This window comes from Centroberyx affinis, unplaced genomic scaffold (assembly GCF_046629955.1).
Source record: "Centroberyx affinis isolate AG114_WGS23_722 - 3 ecotype Tasmania unplaced genomic scaffold, CSIRO-AGI_Caff_v1 ptg005489l_1, whole genome shotgun sequence".
Lineage (NCBI taxonomy): Eukaryota > Metazoa > Chordata > Actinopteri > Beryciformes > Berycidae > Centroberyx > Centroberyx affinis.
The window spans coordinates 34,505-62,371 of NW_027282754.1; the positions used below are offsets into that span (position 1 = coordinate 34,505).

Genomic DNA, 27,867 nt, shown 5'->3' on the forward strand with positions numbered 1-27,867 from the left:
AATTACAAGGTGTTGAATCTTCGAGACCCTGTTGGCTACAAAGGTTCGGAATCTAGATGTCTCATTTTTGATATACTTCAACACTGAAGTACTATCAGTCCAAAACACTGAGGCTGCATTGAGCTGCATTTGTAGCTCCTTTCTCCATAGCTTGTCCATACGAGCTGCTACCACGGCAGCTGTAAGTCCCTTGCGAGGGATGGTTACCTGCTTTAAAGGTGCCACCCTGGCCTTGCCCATAACAAAAGCACTGTGTAGCTGGGAGCGAGCATTACAAGACAGCAAATAGGTGACTGTGCCATAGCCATCTTCACTTGCATCTGCAAAGTGGTGTAACTGTGCAGAAGTTACTTCACCAAAGTCCACAGGCTTTAAACATCTGGTGATCTTGAAGTCTCCCAGCAGATGGATCTCCTGAACCCAGTCTGTCCATTCTTGAGCTATAGGTGTTGGTATTTTGTCGTCCCATCCAAGCTCTTTCCTGCACAGATCCTGCAGAATTTTCTTGGCCGTGAGGATCACAGGGCAAAGGATTCCAAGAGGATCATAGATGGAACTGACAGTGGAGAGGATCCCCCTACGTGTCAGAGGTCTGTCTTGAATTACTATCTTGAACTTAAAGGTGTCAGAATGAACACACCACTGCACGCCCAATGCTCTTTCCACTGGAAGTGTGTCATGATCCAAGTTCATATCTTTAACCTCTTTTGCCCTCTGCTCCTCAGGTATTGCTGCCAGCACATGACGACTGTTGCTCATCCACTTTGTTAGCAGAAAGCCCCCTTTTGCACAAATGGCTCGAAGATCATGATAGAGATATACTGCCTCCTGCTCAGAAGCCACTGATGCAAGGCAGTCGTCCACATAAAAACTGTTCAGAACAGTATCGACCACTTGTTGGCTGAAGAGCTCTTTGTTGTCTTCTGCACACTTCCTGAGAGCAAAATTTGCACAACTCGGGGATGAAGTTGCCCCAAACAAATGGACAACCATCCTGTACTCTATGCGCTGTCTGAAGTCTCCATTGGGCCACCAAAGAAACCTCAACAGGTCTGCGTTTTCAGCTGGTATTCGCACCTAATGGAACATGGCCTCAATGTCTGCCATCAGAACAACGGCCTCCTTTCGGAATCTGGTCATGACTCCAACCAAAGTGCTGGTTAAGTCAGGCCCTTGGAGAAGTTGTGCATTAAGTGACGTCCCTTGGAATGTTGCTCCACAGTCAAAGACAACCCGGATTTTTCTTTTCTTGGGATGGTAGACACCGTGGTGCGGAATATACCTCACTTTACCGTCACTGTGTTCAAGGTCTTCATCTGGCACTCTCTCAGCATAGCCCCGTGATATGACGTAATTCATGAAGGCAGTGTAGTCCCCATGAAATTTCATCTCAGTGAAACCTCCTTTTCAGGTTCAGGGCACGCTGCTCTGCAACTTTGCGGTTGTTCGGCATGCTTACCTCCCTCTTCTTTAAAGGTAAAGCGATGTAATAATGGTCATCCACAAGCTTGGTAGACTTCTTGGCCATATCACTGAACTGGCAGTCCTCCCTTGACGGTCCCAGTTGTTCATCATGACTGCACTCAGGGAAGTCTGCTTTAAACTGCTGTTTCCACAGTTCATCCAAGCTCACTACAGAAATTCTATTGATGGTGATCTCATGTTGTTCACCAGAAGCTGCAGCACTGCTGTCTCCGCCAAGAGGTCCATTCACAGTCCATCCCAGCATAGTCTTGATAGCATATGGCCCATCATCGACACTCCGGATGACTTCTAATGGTTCCAATGCTTTGGGCACATCCAATCCAATCAGAAGCTCAACATCTGAATTGATCTCAGGTAGATGCACATGTTTCAGGTGAGGCCACCTAAGCAGGTCTTCCTGTCGTGGAATGTTACCTCTGTTCACCGGCATTTTCTTCTGCGTGAAGATACCAGGTAACTCACAATACTGGTCACTGTCCAATCCAGCCACCTCTAAGTCTGGGACAGTGCAGCTCTCCACAACCTTTTCTTGACCCATGGTGCGCAAGAGAATCCTTGTTTTCCTCCCTGAGAGATTCAGCCTGTTCATCAGACCCACTGTGCAGAGAATGATGCTGAACTCCCTTGGTCTAGGAAAGCATAAGTCTCCACTACTTTATGCCCCTTCTTGGATTTAACTTGCACTCGAACAATGGAGAGTTTACAATCTTGATCACCGGCCCCAGTAAGACCACTGGTTTGTACTGCAACCAGAGTGCTGCCCACTGCTGCATCTGAGTTGATCTTAGCTTGCTCTGTCCCTGCTCCTTTCTCCTTCTGGTGGATGTGAAGCATACTAGGGTGTTTGGAACCACATGCCTTACATGAGAGACGCTTCCTGCAGTCCTTACTGATGTGCCCTGTACACAAACAGCCAAAACAGACTCCATTTTCTTTCAGGAAGGCAATCTTCTCATTGTGAGCTCTCTTCTCCAATAGAGAGCACCACTCCAATGTGTGTCCACCTTTGCAGTACAGACAAGCTGTTTTTCCTGATGAGCTTCCCTCCTTCACTCTGATTTCAGTTTGAGCCTTTCCTTCCATGGTAGCAACAGTAGTAGCAAAATTACTCCCCTTGGGTTTCAAGCGAGGTTGAGTGTGTATTTTACCTCGGTCTTTGTTCGTTGTTTATGTTGGGGCATCCTGTATATCCCCAAATATAGGATCAGTTGCAATCTTCACCTGCCTCTCGATGAAGTCCACAATGTTCACAGTAGCCCTGCGGTGGTGCCTCTCTTGAATTTCACAAGCTACCGTTCTCCACCTGTCTCTCAGCTTGTAGGGCAGTTTCTTGATTACTGTAAGCATGTTGACAGGCATATCCGACTCACACAAAAAAGTCTCAAAAACAGACTATATGTGACGCGTTCTATCATTTTCAGTCGGAAGTCGCAACGGCGCATTTGTGGATAAACATGATTTTATGAGAAAAGATCGATTTTTGGCTGTTTTGGGGTTTCACCATATTTTAATAAAATAAAGCCTTGGCTTTCATTCTGTGTAAAAAATATTGTGAAATTCAAACGTTAAATATAGTTTTGAAGCTCATAAAGGTCGGGTGACAAGCAGAACTACTAGCTTAGTTTGTCAACAAAGCTCGCATTCCTCATGTTGCCAGGTTTGCGGTTTTCAATGTATTTGGATATGTTATAAATGCTGTAGGACTTAAAACGCTGTTTATAAAGTTTGTCAGGGTTGTAATGTGGAGTTTTGTTATTGGTTTGTTATTTGGACTAGTTTCATTGATCATTGGGCTGTTTATGGGTTGGGTTTAATTGGCACTGGGAGGGTTTTATCGCTAAGAACCTGGCAACACTTCTCCCCGCCCCTCTCTCCCCTTACTACTGTGTGTGTCCCTTAAAATTATGAATGAACATCTGCATAGTAACAGGTTGACCATGTTCACTTTATTGTCCAATTAAAATTATTGTTTCATCCGCGGGAAAACGTAGTTGTCAGGCATCTCAATCTCTGTGTGTGTGTGTGTGAGAGAGAGAGAGAGAGAGAGAGAGAGAGAGAGATATAGATATAGATATAGATATAGATATAGATAAAGATATAGAAATGAATTCCCGTGAGGCAGAAATTGCTAGATTGTCAAACTCAATTTCTGTAAGAGGAGCAGCGACTGACGCGCAATGGACTGATATTATATCAGACTACTTTTTAACTCCGGTGCCGGAGGATGCGCGACCTGTCGAGAGTGACACCGGTGAGTCTTCCTCAGAGTCGGACAGTCCACACACCAACAATACGAGCCCTGAGGCTACAGGCGGAGAGACTGAAGTTGAGGAGGAAGATATTTCACTTATGGCAGACCCCGCAGCTGAGGCTCTCCAGTCTGTAGATGGTGCCTATGTAAGCGAGGATTGTGGCCACGAAATCAGTGGCCCGCGACTACCGGTGCCACTGTAAACTCAATGAAGGAGGGCCATGTTATCTGTTTTTCACACCAGAGGAGATGGTCAAGAGAAGGGACCAAATTAGTGAAATGACCAATGGTAAGTGCTTGCCTTTCTCCTATTTTTTGCTAGTGATTGAGGGAGAAACAGAGAGAGAATCGGAGGTGACCCCCTCTCTCTCCCTCTCTCTCACTCTGTCTCTCTGTGTGAGTATGTGAGAGAGAGTGAGAGAGAGAGGAGCGGGGTGGGGTGGGGTGGGGGGCAAATGGAGAGAGGGGGCACTTCGACATTAATTTAAAGGGTAACACTATAATAAGGGTATAAATAACACAAAATTTAAATATGAAGTAATACAATAATGAATGAACTGTCAGGAACTTATAGCTGGAGATTAAAAAAAGGAATGATTCATACCTTGGTCACTATTACTTAATGTTGGGGAATACCATTGTACATAATGATTTGGTATTAACTATTTAATGGTGTTAACTAATACATGTGATTATTGATTATTAAAACATTAAAAATAAATAGTCATTAATTGATGGTAAATATTTTATTGCTGCCATTGTGATTACAGGAATGTCATTGAAGATAATACCTTTGTGTCATTTTACAGATGAAAAACATCTGGTGCTCCTGGGAAAAATTAGTTCACACATGAACCACTCCAGAAATACTACCTGCTCCAAGAGAAAGAAACAACAGGAGCGTAAACACCAGAGGACATCTTATTTCCTTGATGGCCAACAAATTTGCCGGGAAACCTTTACGTTCCTCCATGCAATTTCACAACACAAACTAACAAAGATAATACAATTTTACAAGGAACATGGATTGGCCCCAAGGATGAAGAGATGTGGTGGACGGCTGAAGTGTAAGAGGGTGCTAACCATTGAGGACATCCGCAGAGTTAATCAGTTTATCCACAACTTTGCTGAAATCCATGCCATGCCACTCCCAGGAAGAATCCCAGGGTTTAAGAGGACCGATATTCATGTGCTTCCCACAACTGAGACCATGTCCTCTGTGTGGCGGAAATATAGGGGTCAAATGCAAAAGAGTGGTCACCGTGCTGCTGGCAACAGCACATTCCGGACGCTTTGGAAACAGCTGGCTCCAAATATTGTTATTGGTAGACCAATGACGGATCTGTGCTGGGTCTGCCAAAAAAACAATAACGCAATCTACCGCAGCTCCAACCTGCCAGAAAGTGACAAGTCAGCCAAGCTGAAGATGCAGGAGCAACACCTCCATATTGTCGGCATGGAGCGTGAAGCTTACCAGGAGATGGTCACCAGTTGTAAAACAACAGCTGGGATGCTGGACATCCAGCTTGGCCCAAATCCACCCTGTAGCCAAGATGTCACCATGCACTACAGCTTTGACTATGCACAGCAGGTCCACTACCCCAGTGACCCTCTGCAGCCTGGGCCCATGTATTTCCTTGTTCCCCGAAAGTGTGGAGTGTTTGGTGTATGTTTTGAAGGTGGGCCTCAGCAGGTTAACTGCCTCATAGATGAGGCACACTGCACCGGCAAGGGCTCCGACGCTGTCATCACCTACCTCCATCACTTCTTCTCTCAGTACGGGCTGGGGGAGAAACATGTCCAGCTGCACTGTGACAACTGCTCTGGTCAGAACAAGAACAGGTATCTCCTCTGGTACCTGGCTTGGCGTTGTATGGTGGGGCTCCATGACAGCATCTCTCTTAATTTTCTGATTGCTGGGCACACCAAATTTGCCCCTGATTGGTGCTTTGGCCTTTTCAAGCGGAGGTTCCGTCGCACACCTGTGTCCTGCCTGAAGGACATCTGCGAGGCTGTCAGGTCCAGTACTCCGGAGAGCGGCATCAACATCCCTCAGCTGGTTGGTGATGAGTCTGGGGAGATCTTCGTGCAGACCTACAACTGGCACAGCTTCCTGACTCCCAGCTTCAGACCACTGCCAGGGATGAAGAGGTATCACCATCTCCGCTTCACCAGTGCAGAGCCTGGAGTGGTCTACGCCAAGGAGTTTGAGAACACCGAGGAGGAGTCCTATGTGCTGCTCCGTCCAGGAGGTGTTACTGACCCAGAAGCAATGCCCACTGAACTGAGTCCACCTGGGCCGGATGCCAAACGCCAGTGGTACCTATTTGAGAAGATCAGGGAGTTCTGTACAGAGGAGACAAAGGACATTGTTTGCCCAAAACCATCAGTGCCTCATCCATAATGTGCAAGAGAGTGAATGAATGAGTGTTTCCATGTTCACAGTAATTTAGTGTTGTGTTATCTAAGCATTTTTGGTAGTAATTGTTTTTATATGCATCCTTAAATCAAACATATTTAAAGTTATGTTTCAATTGTTTTACTATTCCTGTTGTGCTTATTCTATTTATTCTAGTGCTTGTATGTACACAGTTAACTTGAAAGATCATCATCCTTATTCAATCATCAATCATTTAGTATTGTTTAACACCCTGTTTTATTCTGTTCGTTTGTGCATGTTCCTGCACGATTATCCATACATGATTGTATGTGAATGTACAAGTTCACAGGTTCTTATGCAGGTCTGGAAAGAGTGGGAAAGTATTGTTTTTCAGTCCTGGTAGATACCGTATTTCCTCTAGCCGGGTCTCTCTCCGATAATGGCCGGGGCCGTGGTTGACACAAACGAATAAAGGCCGGCCCCAAATACATGACGGGGAAAAAAACTCTGTGAATTCAACAAGCGTGAATTCGCCATAGCTGCGACCACGTACTGTGCAGCTATAGGCCACCAAAGGGTGGGGAAATTTTTGTGGACCAACCAACCGACCGACCGACCGACAGAGCGAGCTATTGAGCTGCTGGTTGCTAAAAACAATGGTGGATACGGGTAAACTCCTGGAGGAAGTCTCTGGAGCATGCCGCCGCCGTCGATTACCGTAATTATCGTAATGCATTGCAGTAACAAAAAACGGCTACCTAACGAACCCCAACAGAAGCAGTTAATAAAACAAGGAGGCTTCATACTAAAATATGAGCAAATATACCAGAGGGAATTAGAAATAAAGTCCTGTCTCTAATATAAGCCTGCTTCCAATAAAGGCCTGGTAGCCTCTGCAGTTGAGGTAAATAAAGGCCCGTCCAATATTAGAGGAAATACGGTATGTAAATAATTTTTTACTGTATAGTTGGAGTCCCACTATTATTTAATGTGTTATTTATTGTTATGAATATCAATTTTCATCATTAGACTGATATGGCCTGGTTGACCTATGATATGACGTAGTTAATACCTTTGGTCAAGCCAAAGGCATCATCATACTACACAAAATCTTCAAAATCACGTGCACGTGCATGTGCACGTGAATTGTGCACGTGGTTGTGCACGTGCACATGGAGTGTGCACGCATAAATAACCATGTGCACATTAGTTTGCTTCTCCACATACTGTGAAAAGTTGAATTTCAAAACGTTTGTGTGTGTGTGCGTGCGTGCGTGCACACATGCATATCTGCTTGAGAGTGTGTGTGTGTGCGCGCGTGTCTGTGTATGTATGGGCACTCAAGACTGCAAATGTAATGTTAGTATGTTATGTTATGTTTGAATGATTTCTTTATTTGAATAAATGTCTCAGGATTGACTTCAAACTTTGAGGCCCTTTTTCTCAAAAACATAGTTTGGAAACAGTCAAGACATCAAGGGCTGCATCTCACTCAATCTTTGGAGTACAAAGATAATTTTGATATCACCAGAAAGCTTAAATTCTCCTCTTTCCAACAGTGTATTAAACTCAAAATGGTTTGAGGGGTCAATGTGACTGGAAATGATAGAGCAGGTCACATATGCTCTCAGAGCCTTCACATCCTCAGACCGAATTGGTGGCCATGAGAGAGCCTTTTCCAAATAGGCCGATGCAATTCTCTGTTCATTTCCAAAATGCTCCTGCAGTAAAGCCTTGGCCTTGTTGTATCCTCTGTCTGCAGCCATATGCTGACAACTTCTGACAAGCTCCCTTGGCTGCCCCCTAGTGTATTGTTCCAGGAAATGCAGGCAGTCTCTTGCATTGTCAGTCTTTTCCTCTATGCTGTGTTCAAAGGCTCTCATAAAGGTGCGGTACTGCAGGGGATCTCCGTCAAAAATTTGGATCTCTCTCTTTGGCAGGGAAGAGAGATATTGCTGCCGCACCAGCAAAGCTGTTATTTCATTTTGTCTCTCCATTATGGAAAAAACATGGTTCTCTTCATTGTCACCGGCAATGATGGCAGGAATGCGAGCATCTCTATGCTGAGATTGTGGAGGTGCTACAACATTTGATTTTGAGCTCTGTGACATATACTGGATTGTTTCTGACTGAACACCTGCAGCCATTTTCCTCTCTTTTGGCCTTGTGCCGATCACATGGGAGTCAGCAATTCCACTGTCTGGGAGGGTTTTCCCATATTTTCCAAGTCGGTGTGGAATGAATGAATCGGCATCAGCATTGAAAGTGTGACCCCTTAGGAATCCATGCCATTGGACTTGCGAGATGCAGAGCTGTGTACAGCAGATCCACCAGAGGTTCTTAAAACATTCACTTTAGCCACAGATGCTGCTATTTCCACTTCAAGTTCGAATTTTTCCTTTTGTTTCCTTAGCTGCGCCTCTTGCTCCTCAAGAGCATGCTTGTCCTTCATCATCCTTTGGCGGGCTAGGAGGGCAGCCATTTCAGCCTCTGCCTTGATACGAGCAGATGAAGTTGTGGAAACACTGGACCTTGATCCATGCCTTCTACTGCTAGTATTTGAAACACTGTCACACGGCTTTATTTCATCCAGTGTCTCAACAGCTAGAGCATTGTGTTCTTTGTTCAGTGGAGAAGCATAATCATGAGAATCAGGCTCATCTGCTGCTTCCAAGCTGTGCAGGTTTCCATGAGGCCTTTCCTCGTCAGGTGCCTTCGCAGTGTTTTCATTACTCTGTTGGTGTGATCTCCCAGTTTCAGAAAGCCATTGCTTTACATCCGTTGTAAATCCTTGGTTATATTTATTGATGCTTGTGAACCACACATTTTGTTTTTCCTGTTCCACAGAGGGAATTAAAGGCAGCAATGACTCATGCAATGAAATGCTATCCTTAGACAGCTGCAGCATATTTTCTAGCTGGGATTGCACTTGTGAAGCATTGTCATTATTTTTCATGAGCTCTTTCAAAGCAAGTATCACACTCTTTATTTTCATCACCTTGGTTTGGCGCTCTTTCTGGAGACTTTCAATTTTGAAAACCAAAGCCTTTTCAGTGAGAGTGATTGTTCTCTTTGGATTTTCATTTTCAGGTCCTTTAGCAGCAGAACCAGTCCCCGATCCACTCATGTTGCCGTTCCTCAATAACGCTTGCACAATAGAACATCCAAAGCAGAATCAACATTTAATGGCAGACAATGCATGAATACAGCCACAGCCAATGCATTCCAAAAAACAACATCCAACGTCGATCGCCATGTTCAAACCATGTACAAAGATGAGCGAGTATTCAGGCCTCCATACAGCGAACAACACAACCCGGGCAATAGCCATCAACACACCAATACGCAACAATCACGTCCCCAATGGACAAGCGGCAGTAACCCATTCAAACTGCGTCAAGACACAAACAAATACACAGCAAGAATAAACTTTGGGTTACACTGGTTGCGGTGCGTTGCTGTCTGGTTGTTCTCCCGGAGAAAGTGATCAGCTGGTCGGATCCCTCCTCGTCGGAATGCCTGCATCTGACAATGCGGTATGCATACTTGAAAACAATGCCGGTTGTGTAGAAACAAAAGTGTAAAACGTACGGTCAACAGAAAATAAGGACTCCCCACTCACCCCCCCGCTGCCTAACCAAACTAACTGACTAACAAACAGGTGATATCCCTTCCGCAACCAACACCCCCCCCCCCCCCCCCCCACGTCATGCCCCAAATTACCGTAAGTGACGGTGAAGCAGTGTGAGCACAACACAAACACATACATGGCTCCTACACTCTGACTGGAAACAAATCACTTAAATTCCAAACTGTTAGACTTTTCCATGTAACCTGAGAATTCATAAATCGTTTCAATTAACTGTGCAAATGACTGTATATAACAGTCCTCCCCCGAAAACTTCACTATCTTCAGCATGCATAACACGTAAATCATCTGCATCTATTTAAGCATCTCTATAGCAACAAACATAAGAGACATACAGTATAGGCTACATAATGCTATAAGACATACTGTATTAAAACACAACATAAGGCATTTGAAAGCAAACTTAAAGGCATTAGCCTCCATCAGGTGGCACAAATATGAATAAAAATGGGCAAAAAGTAAAACCTGATAAAAAAAAATGACTTAATGTAGCCTAATGTAGAACAGGGCGGTGGGAATCTGAGTATTTCAAATATACAAAGCCATTATGTTTATGGTTTTTCCAATAAATGCCTTTTCTTGTGACATAATGAATATTTGCTGTTTCTACAGTAGCTTCACTCCAATAGTCGGCTAATTAAAATAGCTTGACTGAGGAAAATACTGTTTGGTGTCCAGGCCTCTGTGATGCTGTGTGGGATTTAACATGTTGAACTGGTGACCTTTTATTTTTGTTAAGAATCACTGATGTAGACAAAAAAAATACATGATAAAATGTTACGAAAAAATCACTACGCTAAGTGTTGCATATGAATTGAAAGCATCCTTAAAGGCATTAGGCAGTGGGAATGGGAGACAAGGGTCACAAAATCATTCAAGTTTTATAATCTATTCTAATTTTATTTGACTGCTGCTGTTGTGACAAATTGGTTACAGTCTATCCATCCAAAGGTTTGCTTCTTTTAGCCAAGCCAATTAGCACGGTGGTGACTGGATGACATTAGTTTGGTTCTTTTACTTCCATTAGCAAACACTAACCTTTATTGTAGATAGATCAATCTTTTACAGTTCTTGAGTTCTTCTTGCCTTGCGTTTGTTTGATTTGGATAAGAACTGTTTCCCCTGCCGCCATCCAACTACACCAAACTAGGTGCACAGGTGCATATTAATGCCTAATTGTGAGAACCACCACCATAGCTGTGCTATTGCCCCCCACTGGCGTAGAGTGAAAATAACTATGGCTAAAGACTAATATCAACCAAATTTAAAGACCCTATAGACAACTTTTTTGCTTTAACTTATCATTATGAAGTAAATGTTGATTGCACAGTGTAATGGCTATAGTATAATGACACCATTGGCGTTTAGATTGGTTCCCTATAAGCCTCGCTTTCACTGAGAATGAAGGCTCCATTTATGGCACAAAGGAAGTGCGTCATCCATTGCGCAACCAAAAGAGGAATAGGATTTCCTCTGCCTTACTCTGCCTTTATCATAGCACTGAGATCGGGGTTTCTAGTTCAAATTGGGATTCTTACGGTTGTTTCTTGCTTTGGACAGTAGCCAGGCTGCTGGCGGTAGCATTAGCCATGTTGCTAACGCTACCGCTAGCAGCCAGAAAATGAACCAGGAGCTACAAGGAAGCCAGGACCAGCCAGAAACAAACATCTATGTTTGTTTCTGGAACAAAAGAAACAAACATCGAACTATGTTTGTGTCTGGCTGCTAGCGTTAGCAACGTTAGCCATGTTGCTTACGCTAGCTAACGCTAACAAACAAATGATCCATTGTCCATTTGATAATCTAAACAAAGAACACGTTTTCTTGCAGTGGCCTTTCTAAAATGAGCAGTGGTGAAAGTTACTATATTGTGTTATGATCAAGGAGTTGATAAGCAGACAGATGGTTTGTTCTGTTGCGCAGAGCTAGGCTCTAACAGAAAGCGATCCAGTTGTCTTTGCGACAAATCCTTTACTTAAGTGAAAGTAGCAATACCTTAATGGAAAAATACTCCAGTAAAAGTAAAAGTTCTACATTTAAGTAAAAGTATAGAAGTATTAGCAGTAAAATGTACTGAATTATCAAAAGTAAAAGTCCTCATTCTTTCAGAGTGTTAAATTATTGTTGCATTAACCTGTCAGAAGTATTTTAATGTTGTCGGTCTGACTGCTCCATATACTGTTGGGGAGTTTAAACTCTAACAATGCCACATATTTTATGAGCTTATCGTATGTTTAGCATGTAAAACCTTATTCTATAGAGTAAGTAGTGACACTGTACAGCATCTGGACTTGTAATTAAATTGTGTGTGACTTAAATTGTAAAAAACAAAAAACAAAACAGCTTTATGTCAGCCGTTATTATTGGATTCTTCTGGCTCTCGTGGACGATTACACCGGCTTAGAAGGTAGTGCGTCTATGAGAACAAATAGTTCTGATCCAAATAGAACACAACTATTGACAGGAAGCTTGGTTTTTTACAATTTTTTCAAGATAACATACTGATTATATGCGTGATTATACTGTGAGCATTTATCATAGTTTTCAAAGACTGTTGTGTACGCCCCTAGGTTTCTATTGCATAAAAAATAAATGTTTAATTAAAACCACATCCTTATCACTATCCAGATTAAGAATATGCACTGTGTAAACACCAAAGTGTAAATGATATGTCGCTTAAATTGGGGTCGCACACGATGGATAGTTTCTTCGTTAAGCACTTATTGTATTTTATTACAGAATGTTTTCAGCCCTCTGGCCTTCATCAGTGTCTAATAGTAACTAGTATTTCTCCTCTATATGTAGGGAAACTAAACATCGCACAAAAAGTTCGGATGTATTCGGATGTATACATGTATTCAACCTTTTACATCCCCCCCCCCCCTGCTCCCACCCACCCATATCATTGACCTCCTTTCCTAAAATACACCATCAGCACATCACAGAATAAACAAGACCAAAAGTTCAACAAACCCTGCAATGAAAAACAATTTGAGAGACATATCATTTACAGGGGATTTTCAGGGATTTACAAAGCAAGATCTTATTTTGTTGATTTAATGTTGTAATGAAATCATGCTGAGATGACGAGATCACCTGTGTCTTTCCACACACCTGTGACAATATAAACATCGAACAAAAAGTTTGGAACTTTGTGTTTGGTAGATTATTTCTCTGTTGTAACAATGCTTCTTGGCAATACATTTTATACCGTTGGAAAGCCTGTTTATTTCCCTTTTAAATGGTGCCTCATTTGTAAGGAACATGCATTTGTGGGATGAGCAGCACAGCTGAGTATGTGGGTTGCGCTCATGTAAAATTTGCCAAATCTTCTCTGCCAATGCCAAACAGCTTATTCTGCTGTTGCTATTGACTCTTGTTTGGTGTTGTTTGGTGGATTGGATGATTGAAGTCTATCAGTAACAAGGAAGAAACAAGACATATTGGCAATTTTACAATTTATTCATTTAACAAACAGTCAGGAGCCTCAGTAGCGTGTGGAAGAACCATACACAGCCACAACAGCCTGGCACCTCCTCCTCATGCTGCTCACCAGCCTGGTCACACACTGCTGTGGGATGGCATTCCACTCCTCAACCAGGATTTGTCGCAAGTCAGCCGACGTGGTTGTGTCGGTCACTCTAGCACGCACAGCACGCCCAAGCTGATCCCATAAGTGTTCAATTGGGTTGAGGTCAGGACTGTTGGCAGGCCATTCCATTCTCTCTACTCCCAAATTCTGGAGGGAGTCTCTGATAAACCCCGCTCTGTGGGGGCGAGCGTTGTCATCTTGGAGGATGGAGTTCGGTCCCAGACTGTGGAGATATGGGACTGCCACTGGTTGCAGAATCTCATCTCGATATCTCTCTGCATTGAGATCGCCTCCGATGATGACAAGCCTCGTTTTTCCAGTGATGGAGATGCCGCCCCACACCATCACACCGCCTCCACCAAAAGGTGTTACTCTATCGGTGCAGCAATCAGCATAGCGTTCTCCCCGTCTTCTCCGCACTTTGACCCTACGATCCAACTTCCGTAGGCAGAATCTGGACTCATCGCTGAACATAACGTTCCTCCACATGTTCAGGTTCCAGTGCAGGTGCCAATCAGGTACCTGATTGTCAGCACCTGGGGGTACCGGAAGCTCAAAACAAGAGTCAATAGCAACAGCAGAATAAGCTGTTTGGCATTGGCAGAGAAGATTTGGCAAATTTTTCATGAGCGCAACCCACATACTCAGCTGTGCTGCTCATCCCACAAATGCATGTTCCTTACAAATGGGGCACCATTTAAAAGGGAAATAAACAGGCTTTCCAACGGTATAAAATGTATTGCCAAGAAGCATTGTTACAACAGAGAAATAATCTACCAAACACAAAGTTCCAAACTTTTTGTTCGATGTTTATATTGTCACAGGTGTGTGGAAAGACACAGGTGATCTCGTCATCTCAGCATGATTTCATTACAACATTAAATCAACAAAATAAGATCTTGCTTTGTAAATCCCTGAAAATCCCCTGTAAATGATATGTCTCTCAAATTGTTTTTCATTGCAGGGTTTGTTGAACTTTTGGTCTTGTTTATTCTGTGATGTGCTGATGGTGTATTTTAGGAAAGGAGGTCAATGATATGGGTGGGTGGGAGCAGGGGGGGGGGGGATGTAAAAGGTTGAATACATGTAAATGAGCCAAGTGTGTGCGTGAGTGCCTGTGTGTCAGTGCCTGTGCGTCAGTGCCCGTGTTGTGGGTGTGTGTGTGTGAGTGAATGTTGGGTTGCACATAGAGTTCCAGGACAGATCATATGATGTTTTCCCTCAGACAGGAAAATGGGCAGACGCTTATGGATGCTGAGAGATGGACTGAAGCAGGTGTTAGCCCAACACAGGAAAGCCAAGGATCGGAGACAACCATATATCAGCAAGGCTCTTTATTCCTTTGTAACCAATGGCCACCACTGCTGCACCAGTGTCTGGTTCTTGCAGTCCTGCATGTGGAAACATAATCTTCCCAAGTAACAAGTCATGTATACTGTATATATAGCCTATGTGCACTCTATCTTCTATAAACAAATGGATAAACACTTTCAATATACAGACTACAGACACAACCAAGTACATGCATGGTAAATACTAGGGTTTGACTGATTTGGGTTTTTGCTTGCAGCTGCTGATATGTTGTTACCATCTACAGTGTCTCAATTATGGGGGATGGGATGCTCTCTTGTGTTACAGCCCCACTTTGTCATTTAGGCAGATGAATGTATTTTTATATAAAAATCTTGGCTAGTGCAGGTGGGTTATCAGCCCAAGATATTTATATATATATATATATATATATATATATATATATATATATATATATATACACATATATTGTATTATTATTATTTAAACTTATATATCTGCCAGACCCTAGTAAATACACATTTACGATACTTGAACAAAAACACATTTGAAAATTGTCTCAAGCAATTGAACTAACGTGGTTGTATTTGTTGCACTTTCACTACCTCAACAAAATAAATATTACTAGTAATTTCTCCACGTTCAGCTATCTAATAAAGCCTAAAGGCTCTCTTACAGTTTTTTTTTTGATTGCTAACATGCATTGGTCAAAACTGAAGTTGCATTGTCAAAACTCTTCACACAGTCAGCGAAACAGAAGTCTATGTGGACCAAACTGAATCATTTTTCATCGTTTTCACACAAAATGCATTCAATGACCACATTTTCCAAAATCCATGAACTCTTTTCTCATTCATACTTCACCACCTGCAAAACACTATATGCAGCACATTTTTCAAATGCTAACACACTGTTTTCAAAACAGAATGATGGCAAATTTCGTGCATTTCAGCAGTAACCATATTTCAATATGATATATATATACATATATATATATATATATACACATGTATGTATGTATATATATATATATAGAAATATCTTAGCATATATAGACAATCTTAGCAGAATATTTAAAAATGAAAAATGAAATGATAATAATAAAATTAAATAATAATCATTCCAAACACAGCTGAAAGCTTTTAGTCTCGTTACCAAACAGACAAAACTATACATGTTGTTGTTGTTGTTGTTTTTTTATTACTGTATTATTGCAGCCCTGGAATTTCAGAAAATTGTTCAGTAAATTTCAGTAAATTACTATATGCAAAGATATTGAAAAAATAAAGGATATTGAAGTAAATTCAATTGCTGCATTTCTGATTCATTCTTGTTACATATACTTTAGTACAGTCAAAGTGAAAAGGTGTTATTCTTATTCTATAATAAAATACTGATTTATGTGAAAAGTCATTCAAACTTCAAGGATAAAAGTTCATCATTTATGTAATGCTCCCTGTTGTTAGTGTTTTTTAGGTCAGTGTGTTATGAGTGACATTGTATGCTTTCTGAGTGAGAATTGTTGCCAGTGTTATGGTGGAACAAGCTTATTTTGAGACATGTATGAAGTGTTTTGGTGGTTTGAGTGAGTTTTGGAGGTGAGATTAATTGTTTGGCCAAGATGCATGTTGGTAATGCAGACTGTATGAAGAGTTTTGAAAAAGTGGTTTCAGTATTGACCGATGCTTGTTAGCAATTGACAAAAACTGTAAGGTTTAGGTGAGGAGTTACTTTGCAGTCATTCTACAGTAATTATACTCTGCACTTAGTATGTATTATCCAGTGTCTGTCACTCTGCCTGATGTAATTAGTATTGGATGGTTAGGCCAAGTAGGGTCTCAGTGCACTATAGGTGTTTGAATCGGTGGGTCAGACTTGTCTTGTAGTGTTATTCTACCCCACATTGATGGTTAATATCTTATCCAGTAAAAGCATTCAGTATGATCATGTGACATTATTCTGCGGTGACAGTCAACCTCCCAGCTGTAATTCGTAATGGGTGTTTGGAACATGTAGTGGAGAAGTACGGTTTTAGTGTACTGCTCCACTGCTGTTTAAAACGGTAGATCAGCGTGTTGTCGTTGGCGTCGGAGAAAGTCAGACAACCTCTTTCCCAGTCTAGCTGAACTCTGACCCTCCGTGGCCTTCGCCTCAATCTGAGGGGGGCGCTGTGGCCGGGGGAAGCGTGGTACTCCCCAGAGGAGAGGGAGACAGTCCACAGGTCCCCAGCACGGTCCGTGTTAGTGTTCGAGGCAGGGCTAGGGTTTAGATCAGTGTTAGACCAGTGCTCTGGGCTTGAAGACCAGTCCTTCCTGTGGATGGTCTCTCTGGACACGCCGATAGACCAGTGACTGTTGTCTCCAACCTCCACCTCCCAGCTATGCCTCCCCGAACTGAAGCCCTCAGAGCCCAGGACACTCTGCAGGCACACAAACCTCTCTGGGTTGTCTGGAAGAGACTGCTCCTCGCACACAAACACACTCGACAGGTCAGTAGACACACTTAAACACACTGAGGCTGTGTTAGGGTCCAGGGTCACTGGAACTGGGAAACACATGGACATGCCAGAGAGACAGAGAAAGACAAAAAAGAAAGTTATAGACATTCAGGAAGAGAGTGAAACAAACAATGTGTAAACTTTGAAAGAATACATTCTTAGGCTGTGATCAGATAGGATGTTTCTCGTGCTCAACTGTGAAGCACAGCTGTGACCGTCACTAGGCGCAAGGAACACAGCATCCTTCTTGTTGCTATGCAAAACAAAGTTTCACAACAACTTGATAAGCGTCAGCTAGCTAACTTGAAGTAACAATAAGGACAATCTCGGAACCCATCGTCTATCGGTCTGATGACGATTAGACTCTGGGGGTGACGGCCAATATTTTGGAGTTTCCGGTGTAGCCAGCGGACATCTGGGCCAAGACTTCCTCTTCCATGCGCCGGTCATTGTTTACAGTCCGATTAGCAACTTGAGACACGAGAATGGAGTTTGAGTTGAGAGACGACGTCTCATATGCAGATATCTGTTTATAGAGATTAGCCGAAATGTTGTCTGGACCTAAAACAGCTACAAAAAGTATCGATGTTTGTGTATTGTATGGAGAAACGTTCGACTCTCGCATCTCAAGTTGCTAATCGGACTGTAAAGGATGACCGGAGCACAGAAGAGGAAGTATTGGCCCGGATGTCCGCTGGCTACACCGGAAACCCCAAAATATCGAGTCTAATCGTCGTCAGACCGATAAACGATGGGTTCCGAGATTGCAATAAGGATAACTTTGAAAATAAAACTGGACTAGAAAAGGTTAGCAACTGCTCTGCTTGCTCTTGAAGAAGAGAATGAGGATCTCATTCTGAAAATAAGGATGATGTCTTCCTATGGAGAACGGAGCACCGACAGTTCTCTCATCTCATCCAAGAGCTCTGCCTGGATAGAACCCGTGTCAAGAGCTATTTTCACACTGACATCATGTGCGGCGCAGTTAAAGTTCACGTTCATCTTGGAGTTCCCCAGCGGCGCACTCTATAACACACCGTGTCCAAAATGCCAGGTACATAGTTTGGACAAGACGCACCTCTGTCGTGCCCAAACAACTGAAAATTACTGAGGCGCAGGCACATTCAAAAAAACGTCCATGTGATGATTGGCCCTCATGCTGCTCTGGGCCAATCAGTAACAAATATGTCATCTAGTTTTGACCTGTAATTGTATCGGAGTGGAGGTATCTGTGATATCACACATGACACATGGACGGACAAATGAACGAACTAACAGACGAATGAATGAACAAACGGAGACCGATCCATAGTCCGTATCAATTTCATCATGGAGAACCATTATAAATTAAAGTATATATGCATTTAATTAGTAGTCATGTAGTTATGGGTATATTATGGGTATCTACCTCAAATTGTCTCACAGTGCTGTATGTGTTAACTCACAGTACTGGATGATGTTCTGCATCTTGTCCCAGACACGGTGCTGCAGACAGCCCTGGTGTTTGGCCACATCAAGCAGAGCTCCTGACTCTTCTTCAGGCTCCTCTATTTTGCATTGAGCCCTGAGAGACACCAGAATTAACTAAGGCCAACTAAGCTAACTCTAAGGCGTACTCTCTCACCTAACCATCACAATCCTTCCTCTGCCCGTGCTCTAAACAGCCCTGGGAATCAACACAAAGCTAACTAATGGTAACTAGGGTTTGACTGCTATTTTTGAAGGCCAATGCTGATATTTTTGGAGTGAAGCTGTTGATAGCCAATATTCATTATCCTTAAATTTGACCATTTACATCATAAAAAATTACACAGGCTCAGTGTTTCCCCCAAATGTTATTCTTGTCAGGCTGGAAAAGCCTCTGAAACAGTATTTAGACCATCATGAGTCACTTAAATGCTCCATTGCAACCCAAACAAATGAACTTCTTTGAGGTGGGTGATAACTTAAGATCCATTCATGTGCCAATTTCAGGGGCTCATTCAAAACAGCTGTTTTTAGTCAAAGGCCAATATCGGCCCAGTACATCGACAGACCGATAAAACTGTCTAAACCTAATTGTAGTTGACAATAATGAATATTTTCAATGTATTTCTACATTGTGCAGCTGATGAATATGTATCTGTTATGAAATGAGATGTTTTACAAGAGGCTAAAAAATAGGAACTCACCTTTCAGAGGCCCTCTTGTAGTTCTGTGGGGAGAAAGGAGAGACATGAACTACAAGTAGGGAATCTAAACCTGTGTAGCTGCTCTCTGCCAGCTGTAAAAATCACCATCACCACCTAGATACGATCATAATAATTTAGATTGTGTGGGGCTACTGGCTAGTATGGCGTGTTAGACAGTTCTATTTTTACTGAGCTACCTAAAATACATTGCAATACAAAATGAACAGGTTTTGATGGGCCAACGACCAACTGGACTACCACAGGTTTTACAGTGAGCCAATGTAGATGTAGCTAAACCTTTTTCATTCATAGCGTAGCGTGCATCATATAAATTCTGGCATATTTTTTGAGTCATCAAACCTAGCCAATGCTTTTAATTCGTTCATTAATACGATTCTTGTGTCCAGTAGGCTGATTATTTCATGTTTTTTCACAATTAAAAAAAAAACCCTACACTGATGAATAAGAAGGAATTTTCTGACCATTAGAGGGCGACGCAAACCGCAACACATTTGTAAATAGCACACAGCAAAGCCACTGCACTATGGAGGCCTTCCAAGGACATACATTGCAGAGCAGCATGCATAACTGGTAACTGGTCTCGCTTTGACAGATTGTTCTCCCACTGAAGGTTACCCACAATGACAAGTGAAGAGGTAGGTACCAAGTTTACTAGTTTAACAAGTTTCCTCGCTCGCTTCATTGACTCCACCATTACGAGAAAACTTTTCAGGAATGGGAGAGGGTGAGACCCTTTCAAACAGCAAGCTAATTTAAAAACCAAGCTAGTTTAAAAAAAATGAACAGCTATACGGAATGGCCTGGGAGGAGCTTCGTTCTGGAGCAGAATTTGACAACAAGCTTAGAAAAGAGGTGAAAACCACAGCACAGCTGGCCCGCGTGTGTGGATATTGGTTTATATCATTATGTCTTAATGAAATCTCTGCATTAGTTTCAGGATTGGTTATAAAATGTGATATCGCTTATTGCAGGTACACATTTGCCAGCCGGTTAAAAGGGTCTCAGGCTTGAAAATGTAATAAGTGGAGTTCTGATGAATTTCTATGTTCACTTATTTTGTTCCTCTGATTTGCCCCTCTATAGGCATTACTGCTTGGTTGCATCATGGATGCATTAAATTCGGGCTGCATACAGACTGTTCCTGGGATGTGTCCGCCATGGTAAAAGTCTGGGGAAAAGAAATCACCTTATACTTCCTGTCTGTGTCTGTGTGATGAAAGATTCCCCTCTCATGATGGACAGCATCGTGGCCATGTGTAGGTGGAGGAGGCACAGTGGCTTATGGTTTCATTGGACACTGTTTTCAATGTGAAATACCATAATCTATACAGATGGATGCAGAGTGCACATTGCCTGTCCACAGCCAAGCTGCCATGTAATCTGTCAATAACTGTGATGTTTGTAAGAATAAACTTCTGGACAGTTTTAATGAGTGAAAGAAAAATAAAGCATTACATAAATCTTGTGCAGTGTACATTCTGTTAAAATTAACTTCCACCTTTCTAAGGTCTTTACACTGGACAAGGCTCAGATTATAGTACTGTAGCAAATCTAATCAGCAGGGCAAATACCAGGCAGACAGCATTACTGGAATGAAAAATTACACCTATTTACACATTAATTGGTGCTAATGAAATGACAATATATCAGACAACGAAAAAGTAGCACAGCGTTGTGTGCTTTATAAGATGATTCAAAGGAAAGTATGAGGTTAATGCTGTATTCTTTTGATGTTGAAAGAAAACAAGGGGAGGGAAGCAAAATTCATACATGCACATCTTGAAAAAGGTAATCTTGTGTTGCTTGGTGGCTTGCAATGTTGGGTGGCAGACATGTTTTTTGGTTCCTTCTTCTCTATTATCTTTGCACAGGTATGGCAAAACTTGAAGAGATCCATCCAGGACTGTGTGGTGATGGAATCTGACTCTGTACCCGTCTCTGTACTCAGTGTCGATGTGTCATCTGGATAGCTTTCATCTAAGGGGTCATAGCAGTGATGCCGTGGTATTTTTAGAACTGGAGGAGCCCCCCAACGCCTCTCTGCAGAGGTCTGCTCATAGCCAAGTCAGAACTCCAGTACCGCAGAGGTCTGTGTTGTTTGATTAACGTCAGAGCAGATACATGTGGAGCAGATATGAATGCGTGAACGCAGTGGAGTTATAATTAGAGTCATGTGGCTGAAGCAATACTTGTATTCAGCCGAGCTGCATGAGATGGGCAGAGTACAGTTAATAAGGAGTTTAAGTCCAGGTGGAACTTTTTTTCTCCACTATGAGTGAAGTCTAAACCACAATTTGGAACTAAAAAGTGAGAGAGTTGTAGTCCAAGCTGTAACCAGGAAGCAGGAGCATGTGCTGTAATTTATGGGAATAGCTCTGGTTTACCACCTTGTTGATTTCTGATTTTAACAATAGTATTTTAATGAATAACTGTGCAATGTATTTATTTATTTGTTCATTTTGTATCCCGAACAATACAGAGCAATGTTTCTCAACCCCCCCTCAAGGACCCCCTGTCCTGCAACTTCTAACTCCAACTCTGCTCTTGCACACCTGATTCGATAAAGGTGTCATGAGAATGTGTGGCCCAATGTAGAGAGTAGAGTTGGATTTTGTATTTCCCTGCAGCCTGGATAGATGGAATGTTGGGTAGCTGTGGCTTCAAAGCCAGTGGCTATGCAAGAATTAAATAGGCAGTGTACATTCCATCACAGTCCCTGCTATATTTTGTTTTCATGTTCATAAGTCTAGTTTGTGTTGCCTATGTGTGATTTTAACATGTTTAATTCCAACAAGTTGCCACTATAGCCTTTAGTAGGACTCTGTTAGATAAAAAATGTTAAATCATGAAATATTGAGTTGTTGGGGAATATTGAAATGGTTGTTTAATTCATAGTATTCCCATGATGTCACATACATTTCCTACCAATATGGCCCTTTACAATACACACAGCTCATTGGCTGTGTTTGTCATTTGATTGTAATCACCTGTTATTTTCCTACCAAGATGGCCGTGTGGTGATGTAACAGAATACTATCAATAGCCTACTGTACACAAAGCCTATTCGTTGCTGTTGGATTGCAGTTTGTTGTTTGTTTACAAAACACATTTGCAGTTTGCAGTAATGTCCTTTTTTTTATTTGGCTTTGAATCTTTTATTTTCAAGACTTTTCAAGTAATGTTACTTGTAATGTCAAGTAATGTCACATTTAACTCAGGTTGGTTTGCAAAATGACATACAAGAACCTTTTACTACTGTTCTAGTTCACTATTAATGTTATGAGAAAAAATAAGCCAAAAATTGTTTTAATAAAGATATTTTAAATTGACAACATTGTCTCCAATCTCATTTGATATAGAAATAGTTTATTTGTATTTTATCCACACTCAAATATGAATAATTCAGTGGCTCAGTTTGCCCCCAAGCAAGAACCACTTTTTTTTTAAGATGTTGTATTTTCATTCTTCTTTCATTTAGCTGCATTCTTGCCAGTTAATTTGAAAATCAACATCCTGAAATATGGGTGGAAGCATTTGTTTTAGTCTTAATTTTTCCTTGCCAAGATAACATTTTGAGTAGAAACTGGCTCATCTTACCCCGCTCTCCCCTACTCTGGGAACCGAGGACCAGGATCGAAAACCACGGAGTTTCATAGTTAAAGCTACAATCCAAGATTTGCGCTTGCGTGCATGCTCAGAATGTAGTTTGTTTTTAGCAAAAGCTAACCTTGCTTGCTAGCTAGAATGCTGATGCTAACGAGCCTGGTAATAAAAACAAAATTCCACTTACTAGTATAGCAAGACTGTAGCTAGCTCTTTGTCGGTGGAAAACCCTTTAGAGTTTTTAGTGCTCTCCATTTGAGGAATGTTGAGCCAGTATTGATCCAGTGCCAGCAATAGCTAGTCATGCACAAGTTTCTTTTCCGTGCGCCATTTCTTTTAGGTGGAGGATTAGTAAATGTAGAATCTGTCTCAGGTTACACATCACTACTGCTAACGTTATATCTTTTTAGATGGTCAGTTATAGAGCTGCAACGATTAATCGAGTAGTTGTCAACTATTAAATTAATCACCAACTATTTTGATAATCGATTAATTGGTTTGAGTGTTTTTTTAAGAAAAATAAGTCAAAATTCTCTGATTCCAGCTTCTTAAATGTGAATATTTTCTGGTTTCTTTCCTCCTCTATGACAGTAAACTGAATATCTTTGGGTTGTGGACAAAACAAGACATTTGAGGACGTCATCTTGGGCTTTGGGAAACACTGATCCACATTTTTCACCATTTTCTGACATTTTATAGACCAAACAACTAATCAATCAATCGCAAATTGTAGCTTTAAGGAGTTACCTTTAGGAAGAGGAAGTCCTCTAACCCCATGGCCTCTTTTGTCTCTCTGACAGTGCTCGTCAGCACTCTGATGTCATCACTGATCCTGTCGATCTTCTCTTTCATCCTCTGACTTTTCTCTTCCTCTTCCTGTTTCAGCAATGACATCAGAGCTGCCTCCTCGTCGCGCAGGTATTGGTGCATCTTCTCAAAGTCCTCCTTCATCACCTGGGACGTGTGTTCTGATTGGCTCTGAGCACAGGTGTATGAGGCTTTGTGTTAGGAGTTGCCTTCTCTCTGCACTTGACACATTTTAAAACTGCACTAGGCAATTTCGCACAGTGAAGACTTCCTGCCAGTGACCATACTGACACCAGAATTTGATTTGGGCAAATAGGGTGAATCTATGGCGTCTCAATAAGGAAAGATGGATGCTCTACTCGGTTGCAGCCCAAGTCATTTCAGCTAATGAGTGTTTTTTTGCATACCATCCTCAGGTGGGGTTTTTGAAGGCCAACATAATGCTGTTATTGGTGGATTTAAGCTGCCAATAGCTGATATTTTGTGCTAATATTCAATTTCTTTAAATTTGACCGTTTTCATGCAAAAAAAAGTCTGCTCCTTAAGGCAGGTTTGTTACGTGCCTTACAATGCAGGTTTTACAGACCGTCACACCACACTAGAATGATTTTTCTGGTCAAACATATAATTAAAATAATGGCAATTCACTAGTTGTGGTCAGGGTGACTGACTGGCCAATAATCCAATTTTTAATAAAAGGCCAATATTGGCAAGCGCTGAATTGCTCTAACCTTACTACAGGGTCCAAAAAGTCTGGAATCAGAAGGATAATGTAACACATTTTTTCTTGTTACACTTGTTTTGCCTTCCCACACTAGTTGTCAGGATGGCCAAGTTAGTCTGCAAATACAGCTGTGGGTTTGAATCCCACTGAGACCTTGTAGGTGTGATCAACCTGATAAAAGTAACTGTATACTGCATACCTTGATATGAGCTGCTGTGTCCTGCCAGGTTTCTCTGATGGAGGTCAAAGTGTCTAACTGGTCCTGGAGAGTTCTCACGGCAGATCGCAGCTCTCTCTATAGACAGAATATCAGGGCAAATAACAGATACACGATATTACACCTATTACACCACCATATATTATGACAAAAGCACAATGATGCACATTGCGGACACATGAAACATATGATGCAGGCAGCCCTTGGGCCAATCAATAACAGGACGCATCATCCCTACAAGTTTAGTCAAAATTGGACGAGTGGTGTAGCAGTTATGGCCTTTCAGTTTGAAGTTTTTACCTGTATTTATGGCGGCCCCATCAGGCCAATTGGTGTAATTTACAAGGAGGTGATAGGTGATATGTTTGTAGGAAGTTTAAAGGATAGGTTTGTCGTGGTTGGACCTACAGTATATATTGTATAATTTGTCTCTGACATACCTGTAATACTTGGACCCACAGAAAATATTGGCTCCCGAGTCAGCTGTCGGTTGAAATGAAAAGCTCCCGTTGCTAGCCTCTTGCTGCTAATTAGTGGCCCAAACAGGGTATGCCAAAATATCTAAAAAAAAAAAAAGCAGGTTCCACAGGGGAGTTGAGAGTAAAAGGAAAAGTTGCAAAGTACATTAAAATTAGTTCATGGTGATGATTTCATGACACATGCACATGATGCCAGGTAGAGTTTGGGAGAAGACTCTCCAATGACTGAACATGGTGCAGTGATCCTGCTTTCCAGGCTGTGAAAAAAAGCTGTTGATTGGTCACCATCGTTTTCACATGACTGGCTTTTATGGAGTTATTCTGACATACCGCCTTTGGACTTGTTAGCAGCAAGAGGCCTAGCTGGAGCTTGCTGTTTCAAATGACAGCTGACTCGCAAGTCAATACTGTCTGCGGGTCCAAGTATTCCAAGTATGTGAGAGACAAATTATATATAGGACCAAAATTGACAAACTTATACTGTAATGTAAATTGAACTTACAGTGTAGGCGTAAAAACGTTGCCCTTTAACTGTAGTAAGCCCCATCAGGCCAATCGGTGTAATTTTGTAATCACCAGATCACTGCGAAAATGCGAAATTCCATCACCCAAGTTTCATAAAAATCAGACTAGTGGTATATATTATTATATTATATATTATTCAAAAAAGTGAAAAATAGTAAAAAAATTACAGCACGCATTTCAGCCCATCATCAGCCAATCCTATTTCTTATCTGTGTATTTAAGAAACACCTTTGTACGTGATATGATCTTTGCACTGATGGGCTCAAACGTCCCCAATGTTTTGCACTTGCAGCCGTGGGCATCAAGAGGCACATTCAGGTCAGTCAGTCAGTCAGTCAGTCAGTCAGTCACCAACGCTTCGTGAGATGGCCTCTAGGAGGGCGTCTCTGGCTGCCAAAATTCACCTATAGGTTAAATGCCACACTAACACCCACACACTGAGTCCCACTCGTCGTTAATTTATGAATGTCCATATCTTCTGCTGCCCTACAAACTTTAACAGTAGGTAACTTTTTTACTTTGTGGTATTTAACCAATAACCATGTCGGGGTAGCAATTTGTCAATGCACCACATTGAATTGAAATGAATTGAACAGGCGCCATGGGCCTGTACAGGATCTGTGCTTGTTTAAGAACTGTTTTTGCTATCTCAGCTCCCTGATTTCCTTTTTTGAGGCTTTATATGCTGTAGCAAATCAGTTTGCAGGTTCCTCTATTGTCTAATGTCATTTGTTTACATTATATATACATTGATATCTATTACACTTTTTTACTTATTTCATACTTAATATATTTCTTTTCTCTTTTTGGTATATTTTCATTTTTTATTAATATCAGTATGTAGTTCTATTGCTGTTACTTTGCAGACCCTCATAATACTGTAATTCTATTTTTTTCAATACATTCATTCATGCATTTCTACTTACTGATATATCAGCAAACCAATATATTGGTCCTACCCTGTGTTTAATACTCTCCTTTACTCTATTCTTATTTATATTCTACTTTTCCTTTGCTTTATCCTATTACTATTTTGCTGCTGCAACAAGCCAATTTACCCACGGTGATCATCAAAATATCATCTGATCTTAACATACAACAGACTCTGTTCCAGTTATCTAATTCTATAACACCAGAGGCCAACATCATACTGATACTCTAAATATTCATTTATATGGGTCAAGATCAACGCAGTTACTGTAATAGCGTTCTTTCCTCCCTCCCTCCCCTTTGCATCTGACCTTCCAGTCCAGGACAGCCTCCTGTATGGAGCAGCACTGGTGGTCGTCATGCTGGTCTCTCTGACACTCCTGGCAGACCGGTTCTTCCTCCTCCAAGCAGAACAGACTGAGCAGCTCACCATGCTGCGGACAGAGGTCTCGTTCCCTGTCCGGATCCCCATCGCCATCCCCATCCCCGTCCCCATCCCCGTCCCCATCCCCAGCTTTCACCTCATCCTCTCTCCCCCCGACCCGCTCTCCAGCTCCGGACGTAACCCCGGGCCTCCTGGGCTGGCCCTGAAAGAGGGCGTCCAGCAGAGTCTGGAGAACAGAGTCCATCAGCTGTGATCCATAGCAGACGGTGCAGCCGTCCTGGCCCACCTCCCCCTGGCTCAGCTGGATGCATGCCGGACACAGCTTGTGGCCGCAGGGCAAAACCAGGACGCCCACCGACTGGCAGCCCGGACACTCATCCTCTTCTTCGGGTTGGTGGCTTGGCGATCCGGACTCTACACTTTGACGGCCTGGATGCTGTTGCTCCTCTACAGAATCAGAGCCTGGGCAATCCTCTGTAGACTGGCAGCTTAGAAGTACAGCCTCTCCACTTGGTTCTTCGTCTCGGTCCCCCGGTCCCCCTTTCTCCCCATCATCAGCCTGGTTGGCCCTGTCTGCCATTGTCAGATCAGCAGATGACTGGATAATTTTAGCACGATGTAATTCTGTCCCAGTTTACCGCTGTGCGGATTCTTTCCGGTATCCGTTCCTGACTCTCTGGTCCAGGTACATGCCAGTGTCCGAGTTACTCTTCAGTCCAAACAGATTCTGATCTTTGCAGTAGTTTGCAAAACCACTTGTGCTCAACTGTAACTACAAACTCCTCCCACTCTGCTCCTCTTCTCTCCTGCCTTCCCTTCCTCCTCCACTCCAATAAATAC

At 42.2% G+C, this 27,867-nt stretch overlaps 1 protein-coding gene across 1 annotated transcript; it reads right to left on the reverse strand.

Moving 5' to 3' along the window:
* Positions 1–16,622: 16,622 nt before the first annotated feature.
* Positions 16,623–27,607, reverse strand: LOC139667398 (E3 ubiquitin-protein ligase TRIM39). The gene is made up of 6 exons (XM_071546846.1): positions 26,954–27,607; positions 24,691–24,786; positions 23,708–23,938; positions 19,337–19,359; positions 18,611–18,729; positions 16,623–17,212 (listed from the first exon to the last, which is right to left on the reverse strand). Exons 1-6 carry the CDS (start codon positions 27,605–27,607, stop codon positions 16,623–16,625), a joined length of 1,713 nt encoding a protein of 570 aa, XP_071402947.1.
* Positions 27,608–27,867: the final 260 nt, after the last annotated feature.

Excerpts from the sequence above, each read along its gene's own strand:
- LOC139667398 (XM_071546846.1), bottom strand. The coding sequence starts at position 27,607 with ATGGCAGACAGGGCCAACCAGGCTGATGATGGGGAGAAAGGGGGACCG. Across the intron at positions 23,939-24,690 it reads ACACAGCAGCTCATATCAAG|AGCCAATCAGAACACACGTC; the intron begins GTATGCAGTATA and ends ACCTGTGCTCAG. Across the intron at positions 17,213-18,610 it reads GCAGAACATCATCCAGTACT|TTCCAGTGACCCTGGACCCT; the intron begins GTGAGTTAACAC and ends TGTGTTTCCCAG.